General features: G+C 33.6%; 2 protein-coding genes and 1 long non-coding RNA gene across 4 annotated transcripts; 1 reads left to right on the top strand and 2 right to left on the bottom strand.

Moving 5' to 3' along the window:
* The first annotated feature begins 576 nt into the window (after positions 1-576).
* LOC107459528 (acidic endochitinase-like) lies at positions 577-2,750 on the top strand. The gene is made up of 4 exons (XM_052252305.1): positions 577-1,828; positions 1,965-2,072; positions 2,183-2,387; positions 2,479-2,750. Exons 1-3 carry the CDS (start codon positions 886-888, stop codon positions 2,374-2,376), a joined length of 1,245 nt encoding a protein of 414 aa, XP_052108265.1. The 5' UTR covers positions 577-885; the 3' UTR covers positions 2,377-2,387; positions 2,479-2,750.
* A 3,869-nt stretch (positions 2,751-6,619) lies between these two features.
* On the bottom strand, positions 6,620-9,144 carry LOC107459578 (uncharacterized). Of its 2 annotated transcripts, none has more exons than XR_002366109.2 (4): positions 8,618-9,144; positions 7,366-7,559; positions 6,846-7,251; positions 6,620-6,683 (listed from the first exon to the last, which is right to left on the bottom strand). It is a non-coding gene; the product is annotated as an uncharacterized LOC107459578 (long non-coding RNA). The 2 variants fall into 2 exon arrangements; XR_008001513.1 differs by lacking the exon at positions 6,620-6,683 and having other exon boundaries at positions 6,710-6,951; positions 7,142-7,251.
* A 4,246-nt stretch (positions 9,145-13,390) lies between these two features.
* On the bottom strand, positions 13,391-17,371 carry LOC107459863 (nuclear pore complex protein NUP35-like). Its single transcript, XM_016078159.3, has 5 exons — positions 17,022-17,371; positions 14,990-15,602; positions 14,379-14,490; positions 14,140-14,265; positions 13,391-14,055 (listed from the first exon to the last, which is right to left on the bottom strand). The coding sequence occupies exons 2-5, from the start codon at positions 15,565-15,567 to the stop codon at positions 13,654-13,656; spliced, it is 1,218 nt and encodes a 405-aa protein (XP_015933645.1). The 5' UTR covers positions 15,568-15,602; positions 17,022-17,371; the 3' UTR covers positions 13,391-13,653.
* Positions 17,372-22,527: the final 5,156 nt, after the last annotated feature.

Raw genomic sequence — 22,527 nt, 5'->3', positions numbered from 1 at the left:
TAAAAATTATTGGTTAAAAAAATAAAAATTAACTTTAATTTCAGATAGATATTATCTGAATGAATTTATCTACTTTGCCTTGTATTCCCTACCCACTTATAATATATTCTTTCAGATAGAAACGAATATAATAATTGTTTGGTTGCTGGCAGAGAAAGCTAAAAGGAGAAGAATATTCAGTGACAAGAGTGAGGCATTTGGCATTGCCAAAGTTTCGTGTCCAGTTGAGGCTGCCAAGTGTGGGGCTCATTGCATATTCATTCATTCATTATTTGAATTTGATTGAATTGAATCCCTCAAATAGATAAAGTCAGAAGTGATGGATATATATTCAGTTATTTAAAGTTTCAAAGTCTGAAAAATTCGAGTTACTTTACCTGCTCTTTATTCTTAATTTATTTCCCTCACGTTATGCAATATTATTCTCTGAATTATATACCCTTTTAGGCAAAATTTTCTGTCACTTTAGCAAAACATAGTTTTAGATGCCAGCAAGAATCAACCAATCATCGTTCTAATCCACTTTTACTAATATTTTAACATTAACTTAAGAGTGAAAACTCAGGTGAAGTCGAGTTCACGTGAAGTTGATATCTAAGAGCTGTTAGATAAAAATTTAGTCAAATCAGTCAAATAATCTAACGATTCTCAAGTATCAACTTCACGTAAAGTCGACTGTACCTGAGTTTCCACCTAACTTAAATACTACTTGGCAGTTGACACTCATGTTCTTATTTTATGAATTTTATTGCCGGCCTCAAAAGATATATAAAACATGACGATTGGTTCAATGATGTATCATTCAAAATCCAACGATACTATAAAGTTTATTACCTTATTAGTAATGTGGATTAGAAGATATTGTGTTGATAAAACAGAAACAAGATGATTAAAAGAATTCTTCACTCTTCCTTGTTATTCCTTCTACTGCTTGAAAACTCTGTAGCAGATTCAAACAATGATATTGCCATTTACTGGGGTCAAAATGATGGAGAAGGTACCCTAACAGAAACATGTGCAACAGGAAAATACTCCTATGTGATCTTAGCCTTCCTGAACAATTTTGGAAATGGAACAGTACCTACCATTAATCTTGCAAGTCACTGTGACCCTCTTACCGATGGTTGCAAAACATTGAGCACAGACATAAAGAATTGCCAAATGCAAGGGATCAAAGTGTTGCTCTCAATTGGAGGAGCAGATGGGAATTACAGCCTAGCTTCCTCTGATGATGCCAAGAATGTTTCTGATTACTTGTGGAACGGTTTCTTGGGTGGCAAGTCATCTCCCTCGTCGCGTCCGTTAGGGGATGCTGTGTTAGATGGAATTGACTTTGACATTGAGATTTCGCCACCACAACACTGGGAGGAGCTCGCGCGCTACCTCGAGTCGCATAGCACGCCGGCAAGAAAGGTTTACCTAAGTGCAGCACCTCAGTGTCCATTTCCTGATGCTGAACTTGGCATTGCACTTTCCACAGAGGTTTTTGACTATGTTTGGATCCAGTTCTACAACAATCCTGGTTGTGAATATGAAGATGGTGATGTCAACAATTTGTTGAACTCTTGGAATCAATGGACTAAATCTGTGAAAAATGGGAAAGTCCTTTTGGGATTGCCGGCGTCTCGTGAAGCTGCAAGCAATGGCTATGTTCCAGTTAATGTGTTGGTAACAGATCTACCAGCCATAACGAAGTCACCTAACTATGGAGGTGTGATGCTGTGGACAACATACTATGATAAACAAACTGGATACAGCAACTACATCAGAAGTTTTTCTTGCACACAACAGAACCATACTGAATGCAGAGGAAATGATGAACACAAAGGTATGATCAGGTTCAAACTTCAAACCCTGCAGAGTCCTTGTTCTGTTAAGTATGAAAATTTAGCATTTCATTTAGGTAAGATGAAAATGTATGCAAAGAATGGCAATTGTTTTATGGACTTGTTTGTATTTGTCAGCAAACAAATGGTGGATATGGCTTATGGTTGGGGTTGGAGCAGCATTTGCAATAACATGTTTTATCCTCTGCTTATGTTGTGTCTCAAGGAGAAAAGATAAATCACAAGGTAGTTTCAACTTCCAAGTTCCAACATAATTAATAATTTAAAACATAGTGTTATCATTTACTGTATTCTCTAATTACATGTTATTATCATACTTTTCATATCAATAATAGTGGATGGAAAATTGGACAAAAAGATATCATTTACTGAACCCAATGGAGTGAATCCAAACAAAACAGAAAACATCAAACTAGAAGAAAGGAGAAGTAATGAGGTGAAAGTATTCAGTTTTGAAAGCAACATTGCAGCCTCAAACAATTTCTCATCCATTAATAAGGTGGGAGAGGGTGATTTTGGTCCTGTTTAAGTGTTTATAAGGTATGTTGGGAGTCCTAACACATTTGTGCTTACTAATGTGTGTTCCATGCATATTTACATCAACTCATTTCTATTGTGTTGTGTGTACAAGATTGTGCAGTAGACAAACCAACTATGGAAGATGTTTTTGTTTGCTCTAAAATGATGCAATTGATCTTGCTCACCTAAAGCGACCACCATTCTTCACCATGAAGTTCAGCACTCAAAAAACGCTGTCATCTTTTTTAAGGAATATAATGGTAAAAGTTGAGTACTAATATATATGTCCTCTTATAGGAAGTCCTTTTTTTTAATACATTTTATATCAAACCATGAGGTATTGTTAATTTGATCGATTCTTGAGAGTGAAAATATATATAAAAAAAAAGTCATAAGGGTAACAAAAAAAAGGTAGAATTCAATAAAAATCATATTCACATATTGTTGACTGTTTGTTTTAAAATACGAACTAGGTTAATGTTTATCGGATTTTTTTTTCTAAGTTGGGTTAGCATTTAGAGGTTGTTAATCTTGGTTTGAGTTTAGTGGTGTTTTAGAGGTGTGAATTCATGCGGAGTTCATGTATTCCTCCTTTCTCTAAGTTAAGTGAGAACTTAAAAGTGTTTTAAATTATGTATAATTTAGGTGTGTGAAGAGTAATTTTACTTGTTTTAGTGTTTGTAATCAAGTATGATTACAGTGAAAATTCTACTACATTATTTTAAGTTGCTATTATTATTATTATTGTATTCTTTTAGAGGAAATATAGGGAGCTAATGGAGTATATGTACAATGTGTACAATGGGGATTTAGGGATGTTCGATTCAGTAGAATATCATATGTTTATTATCTTTGGTATCCAGATGATTACTCTGGATAGTATGGGTGTATTATGTTTGAGAAATTAGTAATGTTTTATCCTGAATGTTTATTTTTTAAACTCATATTAGACCAAATAAACGTTCATTATACATATTGTAAAGATACTCCATTGACTTTCTAGCGGGATTTATTTTTTTATTCAACTGCCTTCTCTAGAGAATCTTCATATTATAATCTAATTATAACATAAATTTAATCTTTGATTTAAATTCTCAAGATTATTATTTTATGCAAATTTGATTATAAACGAATTTTGCAATATGATTTGAATGTTACTTGATTATAATCTAATTATAACACAAATTTAAATTTTGGATTAAATTCTTGAGTCTAATTATTACATTGTGTAGACAGTTGATTATAAGTTTATAACGGATTTTATAATCTAATTATATTTTTGTATTTGGTTCTAATCAACTTCTATAATTCTGTTTCTCAACGTCGTCATCATAAAATATGGTTTTGACTTCAATCACCGCTCTTTATTTTTGCATAATTTTAATCTAAACTTTATAGCTAAGACTAGAAAACTAGACTAAAGTAACTAGGTTAAGGATTTGATGGTCCCACAACGTTTGGACTATTAAATAGTTTCATAACAAAATATATTTTTTAAGTTTTTTTTAATAATTACTAAATAGTCCTTTTCTAATTTTAATTACAAATTAATTTCATATATTTTATTTAATTATAAAAACTATTTTTTATTTTATAAATTATTATTTTATCATTCATCTATTATGTTTATTAACAATCAAAGTAAAAAACAATAACGAATTAGATCTTCCATTGATCGTAATAAACTTTTTGGCCATTCCAATCGATTAAAAGTTTATATTTGATCCGTGACGTTTGCCCAGGGCTGTGAAATCGTGTTTTTTTTAAAATCAATCGATTGGATTATCAAAACAATCGATTGAATTTCAGGTTTCCATAACTCAATCGATTGGACTTCACAAAACAATCGATTAAAAATTGCAAGGCACCATGATTTTCACAAAAAACAATCGATTGGTCATATTACCCAATCGATTGAACGATGACTAAAATGTGGGTTTTTTAAAATTCAATCGATTGCTTATACTATTGAATGCTTCAAAATAACTTGAGGTCTCACAATTCAATCGATTGGATAACGATTGGTTGTGTTACCCAATCGATTGAAGTCATCAAAACAATATGGATTTGCCCAATTCAATCGATTGGTTGTGTTACCCAATCGATTGAAAGTTTTTACAATTTTTCTTTATTTCTATGCACTATAGAGATATTTTAGTTTAAAAAACCCATATTTTTATGATGAAGTAATGTCATTTTCATTTATTATTTCAACAACAATGCCATACAAATTTTATGTCTTGTGAATTATATTTTATTTTATATAATTACTTTATGTAAAAAAAATTCCATATCTTTTTATTTGTTTACATTCTATTTTGTTCTTTTTATTTTTCAAGATTTGACATCTCTATTGAATCTTGACTAGAAAAAAAAAACACCATGCAATATATATCAAAGCATTTTAATAATCTGTTCATATATTGCTAAGACATATATGAAGTATATATATTACAAATTTTTAATCAATTCTTCCTAGATTAACAATGGAAGCCTCCTTTCCAATCCTCCATTAGAGTAATAGGACTTTTAGACTTATCATCTTCATATTTTACAGTTTTCTCAGGAGGGCACACTATCCGTTATTTCCGTTATCATCTTCAAAATATGTTTGTAGAATTAAAGTAATGTGATTCTAGTCATTTTACAAATATTTCATGATAAGTAAAAATTTTTAAGAGTAAAATTATAAAAAAAAAATAAATTTACTAAGAATCAAAGTAACGTGATTAAGTGTAAAGAACGAAGACAAGTGAGAAAATCAAATGATCAACGCACGTACAATGCAATTGAACCCTAACTAACAGTAAAGAACGAAGACAATTGAGAAAATGAAATCAAAAGTTCAACGCGCGTAGCACAATGCAACCCTAACAGTAAAGAACGAAGAAGTGAGAAAATGAGAAAGAAAATCAAAAGATCCAAGAGTGTTGTACCTGATCGATGATGGTAACAGTGGTAGCGAGAGAGAAAACTTAGAAGAGAAAGACACGTGTAACAAAGAAAATGAGTATTCACTGTTGACGTCAATATATATATAGTGCAAAGCGAAACTATAACCGTGGTCTTAATGTATTTTTTTTTAATTTATTACCTAATTATAGTATTCATTTACATGTATTATTTTTTAATTATAGTAGCCTCCTTTATTTTGGGGTTATTCCTACATTTATTTTTACGTGTCACCCATTTTTATTGTATTTTTTAATTATTTAAAATTATTTTTATCCATATTAAAATTCGAATGCATTACAAAATATTCAAGTGTAATTTTAATATATTCTTGAACTCTAATTTATGCATGTATTAACAATTCCAAATTAAACCAGGTTCACATTCTACTATAAAAATTCATCAGCATTGTTATGCTAATAGGAATAAAAATTCTAAACACCTTGCACATCTATTTATCTTTATTATTACAAAAAGTAGTAGGCACCTAATGAGCAGCTTCTACCTAGCATCCATTTACAAATAGTGGCAGTGGTATTCCAAACTCATAGTAAGTGAAAATTAGTGAAGAAAATGGATTGAACTACATTTTGAATCCATAAAGTTCAACATTTCACCGATTTGCATTTGGCAGATATTGCACTCCCTTGGAAGTAAGGCTTGGAGGTTCTCAACTTTTTCATAGGTTGGTCTCTTATAGTCTACTGTCTGTTAATCATTTAGCAAAAAAATTAGATCCTTAGAGAGAGAGATAATAAATTCTCACTATTTTATTTTATTTTATTTAGAGAAAAAAAGACCCATAAGCGAGGATTATCAAATACTGTTAGATTGAACCACAGATAGCCAGAAATTGAATTGAATGCTCACTGATTGGTAAATGCAAATCTAAAAGTACAATAACACGAAACTAAACTATGCTCAAAATACCAAACTAAATTATTGAACAACTATAAAGCAGATGCATTATTAGCTCTTTTTTCAAGCGACAAAATTATTTATTTGCAAAACCAATAAAGCAATAAGGTTGATGCAGAATGCTTAAGGTATACCGGTGAGGGAAAAAATCTGCATCCTGTTGAAGAATCCAAGAAAGCAGTGAGATCAACCATGTCTTCAAGTTTGAACTTTATGCCAGTCTCCTCTTCAACCTGTCAGAGGCACAACTAAGCTATGAAGAGAGAGAGAGAGAGAGAGAGAGAGAGAGAGAGAGAGAAGCCTCACGAACTGCAGTGCCAACGAAATCAACCTTGTCATCATCCAACATTCCAGTAGTTTTAAATTTGAGAAACCCAATGCGACTGGCTTATAAATGTCAGCTTTAAATTTGAGAAACCCAATGCGCTTTCCAAACATGTCTACACCCTGTTTACACCAAAAAGAGTCCAACTAGTTTTGTTGATTTTGATTTGAGAACATGAATAAGACTAGAAGACTAACAGGTTAGTCAGTTACTAAAATTACCACTTAACAAGGCCTAATTATCAGAAATCATATCCACTTTTTAAACACTGATGATGCAATTACCTGAATTAGAACTTGTCTCAGAGCCAAGGTGCCATCAGCTAGAATCCCAATCTCACTTTGCAAGTTATGCAACCATTGCTTGAATAAAGAGGAATCAATAGCATTCCTGCAATGGAAAACAACAAAAACCAAACCAAACCACCACAACTGAGACATGTTTTTTATATAGCATGATAACAAGAAGAAACTGTGTGCCTATCAATTCTCTTTTGCCATTACATCTCATGGGGACTTGTCAAAACCTAGCATCTAATTGAACAAAACCTCCAATATCTAATTTTAGTAGCTGTCAAAACCTGCAGGGTGTGAAAGAGGAAGAAAAGAATGCCTAAATCCATCTTTTAATATAATTATTCAGCACATTCCCTTCCTGAACAAACACACTGAACTTTCAACACATCTCACCCTGAAATCAAAACAAGAACAAAATGTTAAAGAGTGTCATTATAACGTGTAACCTGAGTTTCTTCATTATTAATTCACTTAAGAGAAATAAAATCAAATGAGATGAAAGGGGAACCTGGGAAGCAGGGAATTGGAACAGGGGAAGGGAAGGGAAAGATTGATGATGATGAGTGAATGGCCGGAGCAACACGGTGGCGGCCTAGTGGTGGCACTGGGGTAGCGGCAGTGGCGGAGGGTGGGTGCACAGTAAAACAGGGTCTAGTAGTGGCTCTTAACAGAATCTTGGACAAGTGCCCCGAGAGTGCCATGCTGAGCAAGAATAAAGGTAACTAATTAGTTCAAATAATCACAGTTGCTAGTCCAAAATTTAGTACAGAAAATAGAAAAATGCTCAAAAATTGACTCACATTCTAGCTTATTAATACATTTTCTGCAAGTTAAACTTACATAGCTATTTAAAGAAACAAGATAAACAACTCTTTGTAAAGAACAACATTCAGAGTTTGAGCATTGATAACAAAAAATTGATTTCTGAAACAAGACAAACACTGCAAAACCAACAGAACAGCATTTAAAGTTTGAGCATTGATCACAAAAAAATAATTTCTGAAACAAAACAAACAATCAACAAAACAATGAAAACATGAAGAATATAATAAATCAATGATCACCAATATCCAGCAAGAATCTCAAAGACAACAATTTAGCAAATAAACAAGAACAAGACCTAAATAGAAAATCCAACAAATTAAATCACAAAAACCTAACAATTTAGCAAATTAAAACAACAGCAGCCCAATAATTTAGCAAATTATCAACTTAACAGGTTCAAAAACAGAAAATCACAACAACAAAAAATAAAATAAAAATAACAGAAGAACAACAGAACAACAACACGAGAACAATTAGCAAATCAACAAGTTCACACTAACAGTTAAAATTTACCAGAAGAACACTAATGCAAGTGGAATCATCATGCTAATATGTTTTCTACAAAGATGCTATTTTTGCAGCTAAAATTTCCTAATTACTAAGATCCAATTATTCTAATTTCACATGCAATCAACGTACTAAGTTTTTAAAAGCTAGAAATGATAAAACCAACCCGAAATATGGTTAAAGCATTTCATCAAACATGTTGAGTGCGGAAAACTTGAAACGAAATAAGAGAATTCAAAGTTTAGTATCAATGTGATAGATAAGAGAACATAACTATTGTATACTTTAATTCAGTCTATGAAAAAAATCCAAACCACTGCCAAATCAAATAGTTACTTATTGTAATAGAAATAAGAAGTTGCAGAGTTTCAAGCAGAGTATTGGTGTTGTGTGAGTGTATTGTTTGGTGGTGGGTTTAGGGAACTCACGGCGGTGACAAAAGAGAGCAGTTCGACGGCTAGGTGGAGCGCACGGGTTGGTCGCAGAGTTTGAAGCAGGGCAACGTGGCTTCCAGACGAACGCGAACCCGAACGGTGAACGGCGAGTGAACGCGAATGGTGAACGGCGAGTGAACGCGAACAGTGAACGGCGAGTGAACGCGAACGGTGAACGCCGAGCAAACTTGAACGGCGAAGAACGCGAATGAAGACGACGGCTGAACGAAGACGCGAACGTTAACGGCAACCAACGGCGGCGGAAGCGCGGCTGAGCAGACAAAGACGACGGACGCCGAGCTCGAGGAAGCAGCTGCGATCGGTGATAGCGAACGGGAGTTGAAGACATGGTGCACGAGGGAAGCTAGATAGACGGACGGACGGCAGCAGTATGCCACTCCTTGCGGCGGCGGTGGTGTAGGCTTACAGTGCTAGAGTTTTTTGGATGAGTTTCTGTGAATGAAAGAAACGGAGGGAGAAAGGGAGAAAGAAACGAAGGAGCTTTAGAACCAAGAGTGAAAGGAAGCAAGTTTGGCAAAAACGACGCCGTTTCTTTTAAACCAGTCGGTTTTCTGTCCGGTTCAACCCTCTCGCCACGCTTTTAAAACGTCTTTGTAGCTCTTTATGGCCACGCTTTTGAAGATTGGCAGAAAAAACCTTTTGGCCACACTTTAAAGCGTGCCAAAAGAGTACCAGGATACGGCCACGTTTTGTAAGCGTGGCCGTAATAAAATCCTGTCGCCACGCTTTTAAAACGTCCTTGTTTCTCTCATGGCCACGCTTTTGAAGTGTGGCAGAAAAACAGATGGCCGTTTCTCTAATCAATTGCCACCCTTACAAAAACGTGGCCGTTGATCCTTTTCGCCACGCTTTTGAAGCGTGGCAAAAATGTGGCGAAATCTCTAATCTACTGCCACCTCATAAAAACGTGGCCATTGATCACCAAAAACGTGGCAAGAAAAAAGCGTGGCCATAGGCCTTTTTTCTTGTAGTGAGTTGTGAAAAATAATTTGTTTATTGGTTGGAGTTGTAGCAATAACTTTCGGTTAAGATTTAAGACATACCATAACAAGTTATCTTTTGACAATGTCATATAATACAACTTAAAATAGTTCAACAGAATAATTGATTATATGTTGAATCTGTTTTTGACCAATTTTTGGCACATGTAGGTTATCAAGTTTCTAGCTTCCCTTCTATTGCTTTTTCTATTTTTTTTCCCAAATTCATTTGACCTTTTATATGATATTAATAATTTCATTAGTTGATTATAGAAAGACAAAAGGTCAAACTTGATGGTTTTGAATTCCAATCTCTTTGAGGAATGGTCTAATTTTATTGCTTCTCAATTTTAGTATTTGTTTGAAGAATTTTTTTACGCATCGAGGTGTTGGAGTTAAATTTTGATTTATTTCCTAATAGTGATGTAAATGTTAGTATAACCACTATCTTGAACATATTATATATAAGGTATTTTCATAATTGCTATTCAGTAATTTTTCTTTTTCATGTTCCTATTGTTCATTATTTTCTTCTGATTTTGAACTTAGTGTTAATTTTGGTCTACAACGTCAACTCTTTTGATAAGATGCCTCTTGGTCTCTTGTTTTTAATGTAGACTGTCTTTAAATTGACACAACTAGATAGAGTAGCGGAGTATTTATCACGTCATATTAGGGAGCATCATGAATAATGAGTAAGTTTAGGGCTTGTTTGGGTGAGCTTCTAACAAAAGATTTTTTTCGAGTTATCTTTTTTTAAAAGATCTTATAGAGAAGTAAAAGTAATTTTATGTTTGGATATCTCATGTAAAAAGGTCTTTTTATCTATCAATTATGTTTGGGTATAACAATATAAAAGTACTTTTTTGTTTATTTATTACATGAAAAACATCTTTTTTTTAAGGAAAAAAGATCTTTTAAAAAAAAATGTAAATTACAGCTTCTCAAAAAAGATCTTTTTTTTATTTTACTAGTGCTTTTACTTTTATTACTAGAAATTTGCCAAACACGTTAAAAAATAAAAAAAGATCTTTTTTCATTGAAAAAAGATCTTTTTTTAACAAAATAATGGCGCCCAAACATGCACTTAATTCAATGATTAGTTCTCGTCAACTATGGCTCTTTTCATATTTATGTGTGATGGTTCTTTGGAAGAATCTAAATTTTATTGTTGATTAGGTTTATATCGATTCTTGATATTTTTTTTTTTGAGGAAAAAGTATTACATAATTGTTTTTTTTCTTTGGATATCATTACTCTGTTCATGATTTTTGGAATGGGGTACTTTTGTTGTCTATTGTGTGTCATAAGCTTTAATGCTATTTGTTGCTATGGTAAATACAAAAAACTAAGCTTTGTGGCTAGAGAGTAGTAATAATTATAAGAATTTTGTTGTTATTTTTTATGATTAATTTTATATCTCATTCTTAGATGTGTTTCTAGGTTGGTTGATATGGATTCTATAGCATAGCCATACCAACATCGCTCATTTTTAACCTTACAACTTCATCTAATACTTTTAGAAGGACCCTGAAGGTGATGGGAGTTCTGTCGTGCACATTTATTGCAAATAATTGAATAACCTCATGTTGGAAGTTTTGAAAAGAGGGCCGAGAATGAAGAAAAATGGAGTGTTGGTATCTGACAAGACCATGTAGAGGAAGCTGCAAAAGTTTTGGAGCCACTGAGGGCACCCAACTCTTATACTAAGATAATTTTCAGCAGTAGAAATTTTGGGTTAAAGCTGCTTGCATTGTTGAATTCCATTCAAATGTCAATTAAGGATTAATTGAAGGAAGTAGACCTGTCAGATTTTATTACTGGTAAGCTAGACAGAAGCTCTTGAAGTGATGATTATATTCCCTTTTGTAGTAGAAAATTATGTTTGAAGTTATCTTAGTCTGTTTTTCATGATCTAACCAAAGATAGAGTGGTAACTTATAATATGCGGTCAAACTTTTTTAAGTAGTTCTATTATTTGAAATGTTTTACCTGCTTAATTTTGCACATTTTTTTACATGTTTAATTTTGCACCTTTATTTTGATATTGATAAAATATAGATAGATGTGATTGGTCCTCTAATAATTATTAACCGAATCATTTTAACTTAAAACACTTCAATAATGACCCTAAAATGGGCCTTTAAATTCTTCTAATCAATTAAAAGGGCATTTAGAAGTTGGAACCACCTAACATGAACAATGCATACCAAGTTCTTATGGAATCTCCTTCTCATCGAGTTCTTAACTTCATAGTTCACATCTTTTTATGGAGATATTGATGACTTAGTGTAACTATCAGTTTATGACTTAGTGTAACTATCAGTTTTTGAATCGCTTAAAAAATTAAGAAACCCTTTCTCTCGTGTTATCTTTTGTTTACTACTACTAATAATAATTATAATAAATATGATTATTAATTAATATTAAATAAGTATTTCTCTAACATCTTTTTTTTTTCAGTATTTCTCAAGGTATGATTAATGAGGAATTTATACATTTTTATTAATTAGAATAGTTTGAAAATATTGGTCTTTTTGGTAAACAATTTTCACATAAAGCCTTGCTTTTTGTTGAAGTTCCTCGGCTTAATAGCTACAATATTGTTTCATTAAAACCACCATCAATAAAGAGTTTGACAACATTTGTTTATAAGGTAATATCAAGTTTGACAATGGTTAGAAAGAGTTCTGCAAAGCATATAAGTTGAAACAATTATTTGTAAGAGGTATTATAATTCTTAATCAAATAAAAAAGAGGCATTATAATGCTTATTCAAAATAATAGTTTGATGCCCAACAACAGTATTATAAAGTTTAAATGTAGTATTTAACAGAGGTCTTTTAATAATATTGCATAATGTGATACTTAGCTTTATTTATTTTTGTTCACATACAACGACAATACACGATATATTTTGTCATTTTTTCATAATTATATAAGCATGTTTCTTTGAAGTAATGAAGATAGACGGTTAAATCCTTTTTTTTATGGAGTACGGTAGTTGGTTAAAGTATTTTTATTTAAATCACAAACTCAAATTTTATTCTCATCTTCCTTCTGATTTGATACTTATGTCAATCTTTTATAATATTTTTGGTATCTTGCGATTCTTTTGAATAAAAGTTATGTACATATCAGTTTGTGAAATTACTTTTCACTTTATTCGTGCCTTTTAGTAAGTGCTTTGAATCCAAATATCATGGTTTTAGACCTTTTTTCAATAAAAAAAATAATAATAACTGATAATAGGAAGTTAATCTTCTTAAGAGCATACCCTATTAGTTTTGATGTACGAGAATATTTGCTTTTCGTTTTTGAAGGAAAAAAATTGATGAAAATTCATTTCATGTTTATATGTCCAAGTAGTCATATTAAAGACTAAGGAAGGATAATCATTTTCATCTTATAGCAATTTTGTTTGATTGAATATAATTGTTTATTTTTAATCATTTTTTATTTGAAACTGTTTTTTAGCATTTGAACTTTTGGTATCGAAGCTTTTAAAAGTATTTTTTTTTGCCTTAAAAAGGAGAAAAATTAAAAAAGAACAATGAATTTAGTACATAAGAATTTTGAAACAAATGTAAAAATTAAAAAATAATTAAAATTATGGGATTATTTAAACCGGCACAAATCTCATTCATCATCCACCTTCAATGGAGCTACTCGTAGATCTAAGGTTATGGCTGTTTTAAATTGCAATACACAAATTGCAATACACAAGCAGCATTGAAGGAAACTTTAATATATATGACGTTCCAGCTTCACAGAACCATTGATGAACCTGTAGTTAATATATATCATGTTCCAAAAACACAGCTACAAAGACTCTGGCCTATAGTTATCCAATGAGAATGAAACATTATGAAGAAATAAAATCCAACCACTAGCATTCAAAGTATAAACATTCCAACTCAAATCCAGAAGGCATGCCAAACTTTTTAACAGCATTTGAATAGCTGAAACAGTCACTCATCACTTAAAACAAAACAGAATGATATAATCTGATCCACCATTATAGCTCATCTAGACTCCAAATAGCCAATCCATCATCCTGTTCGCCATTAATTTTGTTGGAGAAACAATGGCTCCTCCAGTTTGATGAGAAGTTGAGTTGTCATTTTGCAGATGGTAGGGTTGAGAGGGAGCTTTCAGCGTACTTGATTCTGAATCTCTAGCAGAGACTCCAAATAGCCAATCCATCATCCTGTACACCCTTAATTTTGCTGGAGAAACAATGGCTCCTCCAGTTTGATGAGAAGTTGAGTTGTCATTTTGCAGATGGTAGGGTCGAGAGGGAGCTTTCAGCGTACTTGATTCTGAATCTCTAGCAGAGACTCCAAATAGCCAATCCATCATCCTGTACGCCATTAATTTTGTTGGAGAAACAATGGCTCCTCCAGTTTGACGGGAAGTTGAGTTGTCATTCTGCAGATGGTAGGGTCAAGAGGGAGCTTTCAGCATACTTGATTCTGAATTTCTAGCAAAGGATAGAGGAAAGGGTATAAATACCTGATGGTTAAGCCGTTCACCCAATGCTTGACGTTGCATGGGATCCAAGGGTTTCACACCAACTATTAGGACTCCATTGAGCTGCATTCCATTCTTGTTAAGGGCTTTCTGTGCATAAGAACGATTCTGCATATGCATTGATAACATCATCAAAACAGTATGTATGCATAGTTTTGATTGACTGATGCACAACTATCGCTATTTAATCAATATGTTCAAGCAAGGGAAAGATTGCAAACCTGATATAAAATATGCATCCAATTAGCATCTCTAGGACCAGGAACATGTTTCAAAATTTCACCACATTTTTCAAACTCCCTTAAAACCAAATTAGTATCACCTGGAGAAAATCTGCAGGTGGAACTTGTTAGTGAAATGATATCAGTATATACAGTATAAAAACTATATCTCATCATATAATTGAAAGGACATCTGAAACATAGTTGCAAATTTAACAGGCCTTGTTGAAAGGTACAAGAGCATATTCGTTTTTTACACTGAAAACATGATCATTTGTGTGGAAGGTATATTTCTTGCACAGAAATAGCTGCACATCTTCTTACATTGTTTAGAACTCTTTTCCACTCAGTGTAAGCTTTTTGTGTGCCACAGGAAGAATGATTGCTGTCAAGTGGTTGAACTTTGAAGCAATTTCTTTTGGTAATTATTAGGTAAAATTTATGATATTTTATTCACGCTTTCTTTACATACATGATACATGGCAATAGCATAAGGTGCATAATCGTAATCAAAGTTATATATATAGTGGACCAGGATTAAAGTTAATAACTCAATGCAGTACTACAATCAATAGTCAAGACTTAAATGCTGAAGTAGGTTAGGACATTACCCATAAACAGTTACCCACTCTTCCTCATTGAGATTCCCAACTGGCAGTGAATTCCTTTGAATCTCTGGCCTTGCTACTTCCAGCTGCGGAGGGAGAGTTATAAGAGCACCAGGCTGAACCACACCCTCAACTGGTGAACTCCCTCCCTTTTCATCTTGTTCTCCACCACTCTTTGCAGTTGTGGGTGACCACCAACTCAACCCTGTAGAGCTCAGCTGGTTTTGTTGCACCCCTCTTAACACATAAGATGTGCTGGCCTCGGATTTGCTTTTCAATGGAGTTGAAAATTCTCTATTTGAAGCTTGAATTGGAGTCCTAATATTGGATTTAGACTCCGGAGATATTTGGTAATCCGGTATGCCTGATTCAGGAGAAAAAGCTGACATGTCTTCCAAGGTAAAAACAGGAGGAGGTGGAAGGTCCGAACCACCAAAATTCTCACGCCACAGAGCAGGTACTGCAGCTGCCTGGCCCGATCTTGAAAACTTTTGTCTCCTGGCAGAAACAGGTGAGGCTAAATCCCGGAAAAACAAAGCCTGACTACGAGACCTTGGAGTTTTGTGCTTTGTGGTGCTCATGTTATATTCTTAATCTAGCATAATCAAATTACTACCTGCAAAAGCAAACAAAGAAAATGGCTGCATTAAAATGAAATTCGCTGAGAAATGCATGATAAGGAATTAAGGATATGGATTCCCAGAATTCAATATAACTAGATTTACCATGCAGCTAAGGTAGCTAAAATCATAATTTATAAAGGTACATGCAAGTGCTTAGTATTTGAAAACCCTATTATTAAAGTACGTATCAAAATTTGGTTCATTTTCGTCAGAGCTAGAATTCTTGAAGAAGAAAGAAGCATCCGAATACAAATGACACAATAAAAGTGTCATGTAAAGTGTAAGAAATCAGAGAATAATGAGGAAAGAATTGCGTTGAAATTAAAATTTTTCAGCCAAGAATCAGAGACAAACACTTTGACTTGAATGAGCTATCTGGAGCTACAATTAGGCATATAAGAGGATTGAAACCGCGATAATAAAGAGATGGAGATGAATTCGGAACAAATAAAAACTAGCTGCAATGAAAAAGGATCTACGAGGAAACGAACAATAATCCCAAGAAGTATAAAATGCTCTATAATGAATAAGGGTTATTCCAGCCATATAACCTTCACTCCCTCAATCCCATCTCAAAAAGATTAAGACAGAAAAAAAATCTATGCTGAAAACCAGGGGGAAATCAAATATTATACTCTCATTACATTAAATTATTTAGATATAATGCAACCATGTAATACTTCTTTGGGTTCCACTTAGAGTAAAATAATTTCAAAGCAACAAGTATTATATCATGAATACACATCAAAGTAAAGCAAAAACCAAGCAAGTAAGGCCGAAGCTTAATTAAGCATTCAAACTTAGACCAACATATCAAGCTTCCTTCCCTCAAATGCTATGTCACAACAAGAAAGGTACAAAATGAAGTGACAATAAGAAAACTATGAAAACTTAGGGACAATGCTTTTTTCTTTTTTTCACACCTACAATCAAAGAGAACTTGAAACACCTTATTTTGGAACTAATCACATTTCTATCAATCTATTTTTCCTTGTTTGTGTACTCAACCATTTTTCTTTAACACATCTCAGTTATATAACTCCATGAACAACAAACCAGCAAGGAGAAAACAGAAAAATGTTCAATCAGGACCATAAATAGTAGAAACGTACAATTAGAGGCAATCACCTACAATTAAATAACCTCTTATTTAATCTAGCCATACAAATTGATTCCTAAAAACCAGTAGCTTCTGAATATACTCCCTAGTATGATGTCATCATTTCAAAAGCCTTAACCTCCTCATTAAAGTATCATATATCTCTTAGAAATCTCTTGAAATAAGTAATTACTTTCACAAGCGTTACATTCTGCAGAAATCATCAGAATTCAGCAACAATAGAAAAATCACATAACAAATAAAATTTATCAATTATATTATCAATAATAAGAAGAAAAGAATAGAGACATACAGAGAAGTGCTGATACTGTGAGTCTGCGACTTGGTAAAGAGGCGAATCCTAATTCAAAACAGAGAACAGCGGTAAAGAGAGGCCGAAGCGGCGAACCAGAGGCAAACCAGGGGAAAGGATCGAGTAGCAACGGCGAGGATCGAGCAGCGATGGCGAGGAGCGACTGCGAAGAGCAACGGCGAGGAGCGACGGTTGGTTGCGACTGCGAAGAGCGACGACGAGGGGGGAGGAGCTCGCAGCAACCGCAGCAGAGAAGTAAGCGGCGACGCCGGAGGAGAACAAAGCAGCGACGACGAACTGCTATGCCGACGAAGGTAGTAAAACGCCGGAGGGGAGAGAGAGAGAGAGACGTAAATAAAAAATTTGGTTGGAAACTTGTATCTTGTTAAAAAAAAGGATTTTTTATTCGTTTACAAAATATTTTATGGAATTCGCTGAAAAATTTGCGGAAATAGAATTTGCAAATTTTATAACAAAATTTTTACTATTAAAATTATAATAATAAAATTTCCAGTAAAATTTGAGAAAAATTAAATTCACAACTAATTCTGTAAAATTAAAAAAAATTATTATTAAGATGTTTCGTACGAGATAAAGAATAATTATCAAAATGTTTTTTATATAAATTCAATTTAAAATAGATGAAATAAAAATCGCAAAATAAAAGCACAATGCTCAAGAAACAAGTTAACTTGCGTGCTAAGAAAACTATAACTATCACACATAAGATAATAAAAGTAGAAATAGAGTGCCAAAGATATAAAATAACAAGCTCCTAACTTAGCTCGCGAAGTCAAGGCTGGCTGGAGAATATTTACACACACACATATATATATATATCCAAAACCCAAATGTACATAAACAAAATCTTGTCTCTCTATAAACCTCTAAGAGGATCAAAAAGAACAAGTTATGCGGAGAGAAAGCTAAGTACATATATATATATATATCACTGTACCACAAAATAACCCAGTAACCACTTCGCTTCAGGAGTCCAGACGCCTAACGAGATGCCTATCGACCTGCATCTGAAAAACAACAACATAGTATGGAGTGAGAACCAGAGGTTCTCAGTATGGTAAAGGTGCCACACGCATAATAGATAAGGTCCTGGGAATGTCAGAGGCAATCCTAGAACGCCGACACTCATATTATAGAGCTTAAAGTATTAAACAGAAGCCATAAAAGGTGATTTTCTAAAAGTATCTAAGCCTAACTTAACTTATCTTAAATCTAAGTCTCATACTGCCATTCTTCTATACCTCCATCTTCGTCAGCATTTCACAGACAAATAAACAGATAAAAACAAACACAAGAAGGTTACAAGTACTGCAGGTAACAAATATACACTTAACATAGTAAATGCACTTAGGCAAACCCAGTTAGAGCACAAATAAATAATTCAAGTAATATGCACATGATGCATGGCTGTCCTATGGCTAATGAGCTCATTTATCAGTTATACAACATATATATATATATATCAAATCGCTCAATGGGGGTACCATTCCCGTGAATTTATAAGTGCCCGGTCACCCTTACGTCGTAGGGTCAACAGAATATCGAGTTTTCAACCTGGTACACGCGGTGGCAAGCCACGGTACTTTATCCAGGAAATCTCGTATCTCAAATTATTTAATCATTCAGGCCAAGTATCATGCATGATCATTCATTTGATTATCAAGCCAAGTATCATACATAATCATCTGTAACATTTCATAATCAATTCATCACTTTTCAGCTTTACTCCACCTCCAAGTTATCCCTTTTTCCTAACTTCATCTGATTATAAGGTTTAATTCTATTATTTATGACTAAAGGAGTGAAAATAGAGGTTTAGAAGCTTGAAGTGCGGTTTAAAATTCTAAAAATTATGTTTGTTGAAATAGGGGCCACGCGTACGCGTGGGAATGTAAAAATGCAGCTCGCGTACGCGTCTCCTTGTCACGTGTACACGCAAGTGAGTACCTCATGTTACGCGTATGCGTGAGTCATGCGTACGCGCGGACATGCTTGCTAGCTCCTTACGCATACGCATAGGACCAATTGCGTACGCATCGCCAAAAACCCATGCCACGCGTACGCGTGGACATACGTTCTTCAAAAAAAAAAAGGATCAACCAGAAAGCTGCATTACCATGGAGTGTTCAGCTGCTTAATCACAGATTTTACACCAAAACTTTCGACGGGCATAACTCTGTCGTTTTAAATCGTTTTTCTTCCGTTCTTCGAACGGCATAAACTTCGCAAATCCAATTTTCATTTAAAATAAGTTGGAATCAATTTGGGATTCCGGAAACCAAGTTATAGCCCACCGAAGTTTGGCCCAAAACCAAAGTTTTGCAATTTTCCCCCAAACCTCATTTTCATTCCAAAAGTTTCATTCTATTCACATATAAACCTACCAACTCAACACAACATACCCTTCCTCAATCACCATAATAATCACTACAATAATCATATTTCAGATCATCAACATATTCATCAAATCACCACTAATCATCAAGCATCATCAATCATAAATTTACATCCTCAAATCTATAATCAACAAACTATTCAATTCACTAACTAGTTAACAAACACCAAACCAAAACCAACTAGTTAACAAGATGCTAAGCAATAATTATATACACATCCATTCGAACCTATCATGTGGTCGTCTAGCCTAAGTTTTCACAGAACATTATATATTAAATGAAAGAGACCTAAACCATACATTGGCCGATTCCTACGTAGCGACCAAAGCAATTCACCCAACACAAATACAGCCCCAAAACTCAACAAAATACTAATGCCCAGCCTCCACCAAAATTCCAACGTCCACAATTTCAAGCTCCAATTATTTTTTCACAACCTAATACATATTCATAACACATATATACCCAATTTAATACTCAAAACATAAATTCAGTAATTTAAATAGAATTTATGACATCCTCACCTTACCCAAGCTTCACGTAAGCAAGAGTGAATATTTTTTTCAAGCTAATTAGATTCTAAAATATCAAAGAGTAAAGAAATTCAATACCTCTACTCAATTTTTGAAAATTGGGGGAAGAAGTGGCTGAGAATAATAAAGCGAGTTATCTATGAAATTGTTCCAGTAGAAATGTAGAGCTCGACGCAGTGGTTGCGTGACCGCAAATAGTGCGGCCATTGGAGCTCGGACGGAGGAGTTACGGCGAGTTGAATTTTGCCGTAAGGGTTTCGGGGTTCTTTTCTTTCTTGGACAATTGGTTTACAATGTTTGAATGCTCTAATGCAGGGGTAATAACTCCAGAAGACTCGATACAATACCCGGATATATGTTACCAAGTCATCGCCTTAATATGCAGGCATAGTCTCAAAATGGACGACTGCTGATGACTTCTTATTACACATGGCCTCAAACTATATAGCAAAGCTTCGTACGATGCTTCCCAACCTCCAAATATTTTTTCTACTACCTTTTGTTTGGCCAACCATGCTTTTCGATAGCTGATGGTATAATTGAACTTAGACTGCACTTCCGCAATAACTAACTTCACCTTTATGGAGGGGTCAGCCTCAACCAACGGCTTTATTGCTTCTACAATTGTACTCGAATCCAGTTTTGAATGATCTTGAGAAATGGTGGCTCTGGTACAAGTGTGACTATCATTATACCTTCTTATAACCCAACAGTACTTTCTGCTGACCATGCTAATCCTGATCAGCCAATCACAACCTGACCATACTGTGTACACTTGGCATAAAATGTCAACGGCTCCGACTCATACACCTGATAGTCTACACCTCTTCAAATGATATAATCTTTCATCACCATAATAACAACTTCCCTCGAACTAAATTCCATTCTCACAGCAAATTCACCATTTGCGAGTGTATTTGTCACGTCTGACACATTTGGAGCCATAGTGGCGTCACCTTAATTTTCGTTTTCGTCTGGACCAACAACTTCGTAATTGCTTTCAAACTCTTTTTCACTGTCACTGTTGTAATCTACCCATTCAATATTCCGGTCGGCTTCGGATTGTTCGAACTCAATATACAACTCAATGAACGATATCTAGGTGGGATTTTCAATGTACATTGAAAACATCTCTTACATGCTCGCTTCATCAGTTACATATTTCATTTGAAATTGAACGAATCCACCAAATACCGGTATCGAATATCTGTATAAAATACATGATATTTTTCTTGACACTTCAGAACGTATCTTCTCACAAATCACACCTTTTAGTTCTTCAAATGAGGTTGTGATTGAATAACAATGTCTAATGGATTTTCACAAATAAATTTCTCTCCTTCATATGTTTGTAATAAAATCTGACCGAAATAATATACCTTTAGTAAAACTCTATCATCCGTTTTTCTCTCTCATATAAATATGAACTTCACTATCAACATTTTTTCTTCATGGTCCGTATTGAATTTCGCAAAATAAAAAAAATTAAAACTATATGAAAATCGGACGATCCGATTACTTTGCCCAAATTCAAATTTTTTGTCCACTCAAATTGGACTGTTTGATTAATGTGCTTCCAAAGAACATGCATGATCTGATTTTTCAACCCCTTATTTCAAAAAAAAACTGTCCCACATATGAGTGTAGCACCTACACTTTCCATACGAGGCACAACACACCCAAGTTTTTCATATAAAAAAAAAATCAGCCGCATACCATGGTGAACGAAACAGAGAATTAGAAGACTGAGAGAAAAACTGAAAAAAGAAAAATGAGATGTCTATATGAATGACGTGAGTCTTATCATACACCACAACTCAGCACACTCTACTAGCTAACAATAACAAACTCTTTAACAAATTAACCCATAAGTCCCGTATGGCAGTCTGAAATAGAGAAATATGGTATTCTTCCAACGAACCTGTAGCCTTGGATACTTTTGTCATGTAGTGAAGCCTGAAGGACAAAAATAACCCTTGGAACGAATATGAAAGATCGTTCCGCTTTTGCGTCTTCTTAGAATGGTTCATTTTTATTTGAATTTCAGTCTTCAACTATCATATATACCTGCATCTCTATATGTAATTATGGATACACTTCTTATCCTAATAAATATTTGAGTAATTACCCAAATCAGTCTTGAAAATTTTAAAAGCGGATATTTTAGTCTCTAAAAAAAATTAATATACAAATTAATTCCTAAAGTTTTACTCCGACAGATAAATCTGTTCTTAGTCTTTTTTTGACAGAATCATTACCCTGATCAGTCCCTAAAGATTTTAAAAACGAACATTTTAGTCCCAAAAAAATTAATACACAAATAAATCTCCAATATTTTTCTCCTTAGACATAATAGTCCTCTGTCCAAAAAAATTAAAATAAAATTATTATTATTATTATTATTATTATTATTATTAATTGCATAATAATATTGTATTATTTTTTGTATTTTTTAGACAAAAATAATGATAAATTTATTCATTAGATTCTTATGTATGTATTTATATATATATATATATATATGTCATTCAATAATAATAATAATAATATATGTTT

Source organism: Arachis duranensis, chromosome 7 (genome assembly GCF_000817695.3).
Source record: "Arachis duranensis cultivar V14167 chromosome 7, aradu.V14167.gnm2.J7QH, whole genome shotgun sequence".
Classification (NCBI taxonomy): Eukaryota; Viridiplantae; Streptophyta; class Magnoliopsida; order Fabales; family Fabaceae; genus Arachis; species Arachis duranensis.
This window is presented reverse-complemented; position numbering and strand designations above follow the sequence as displayed.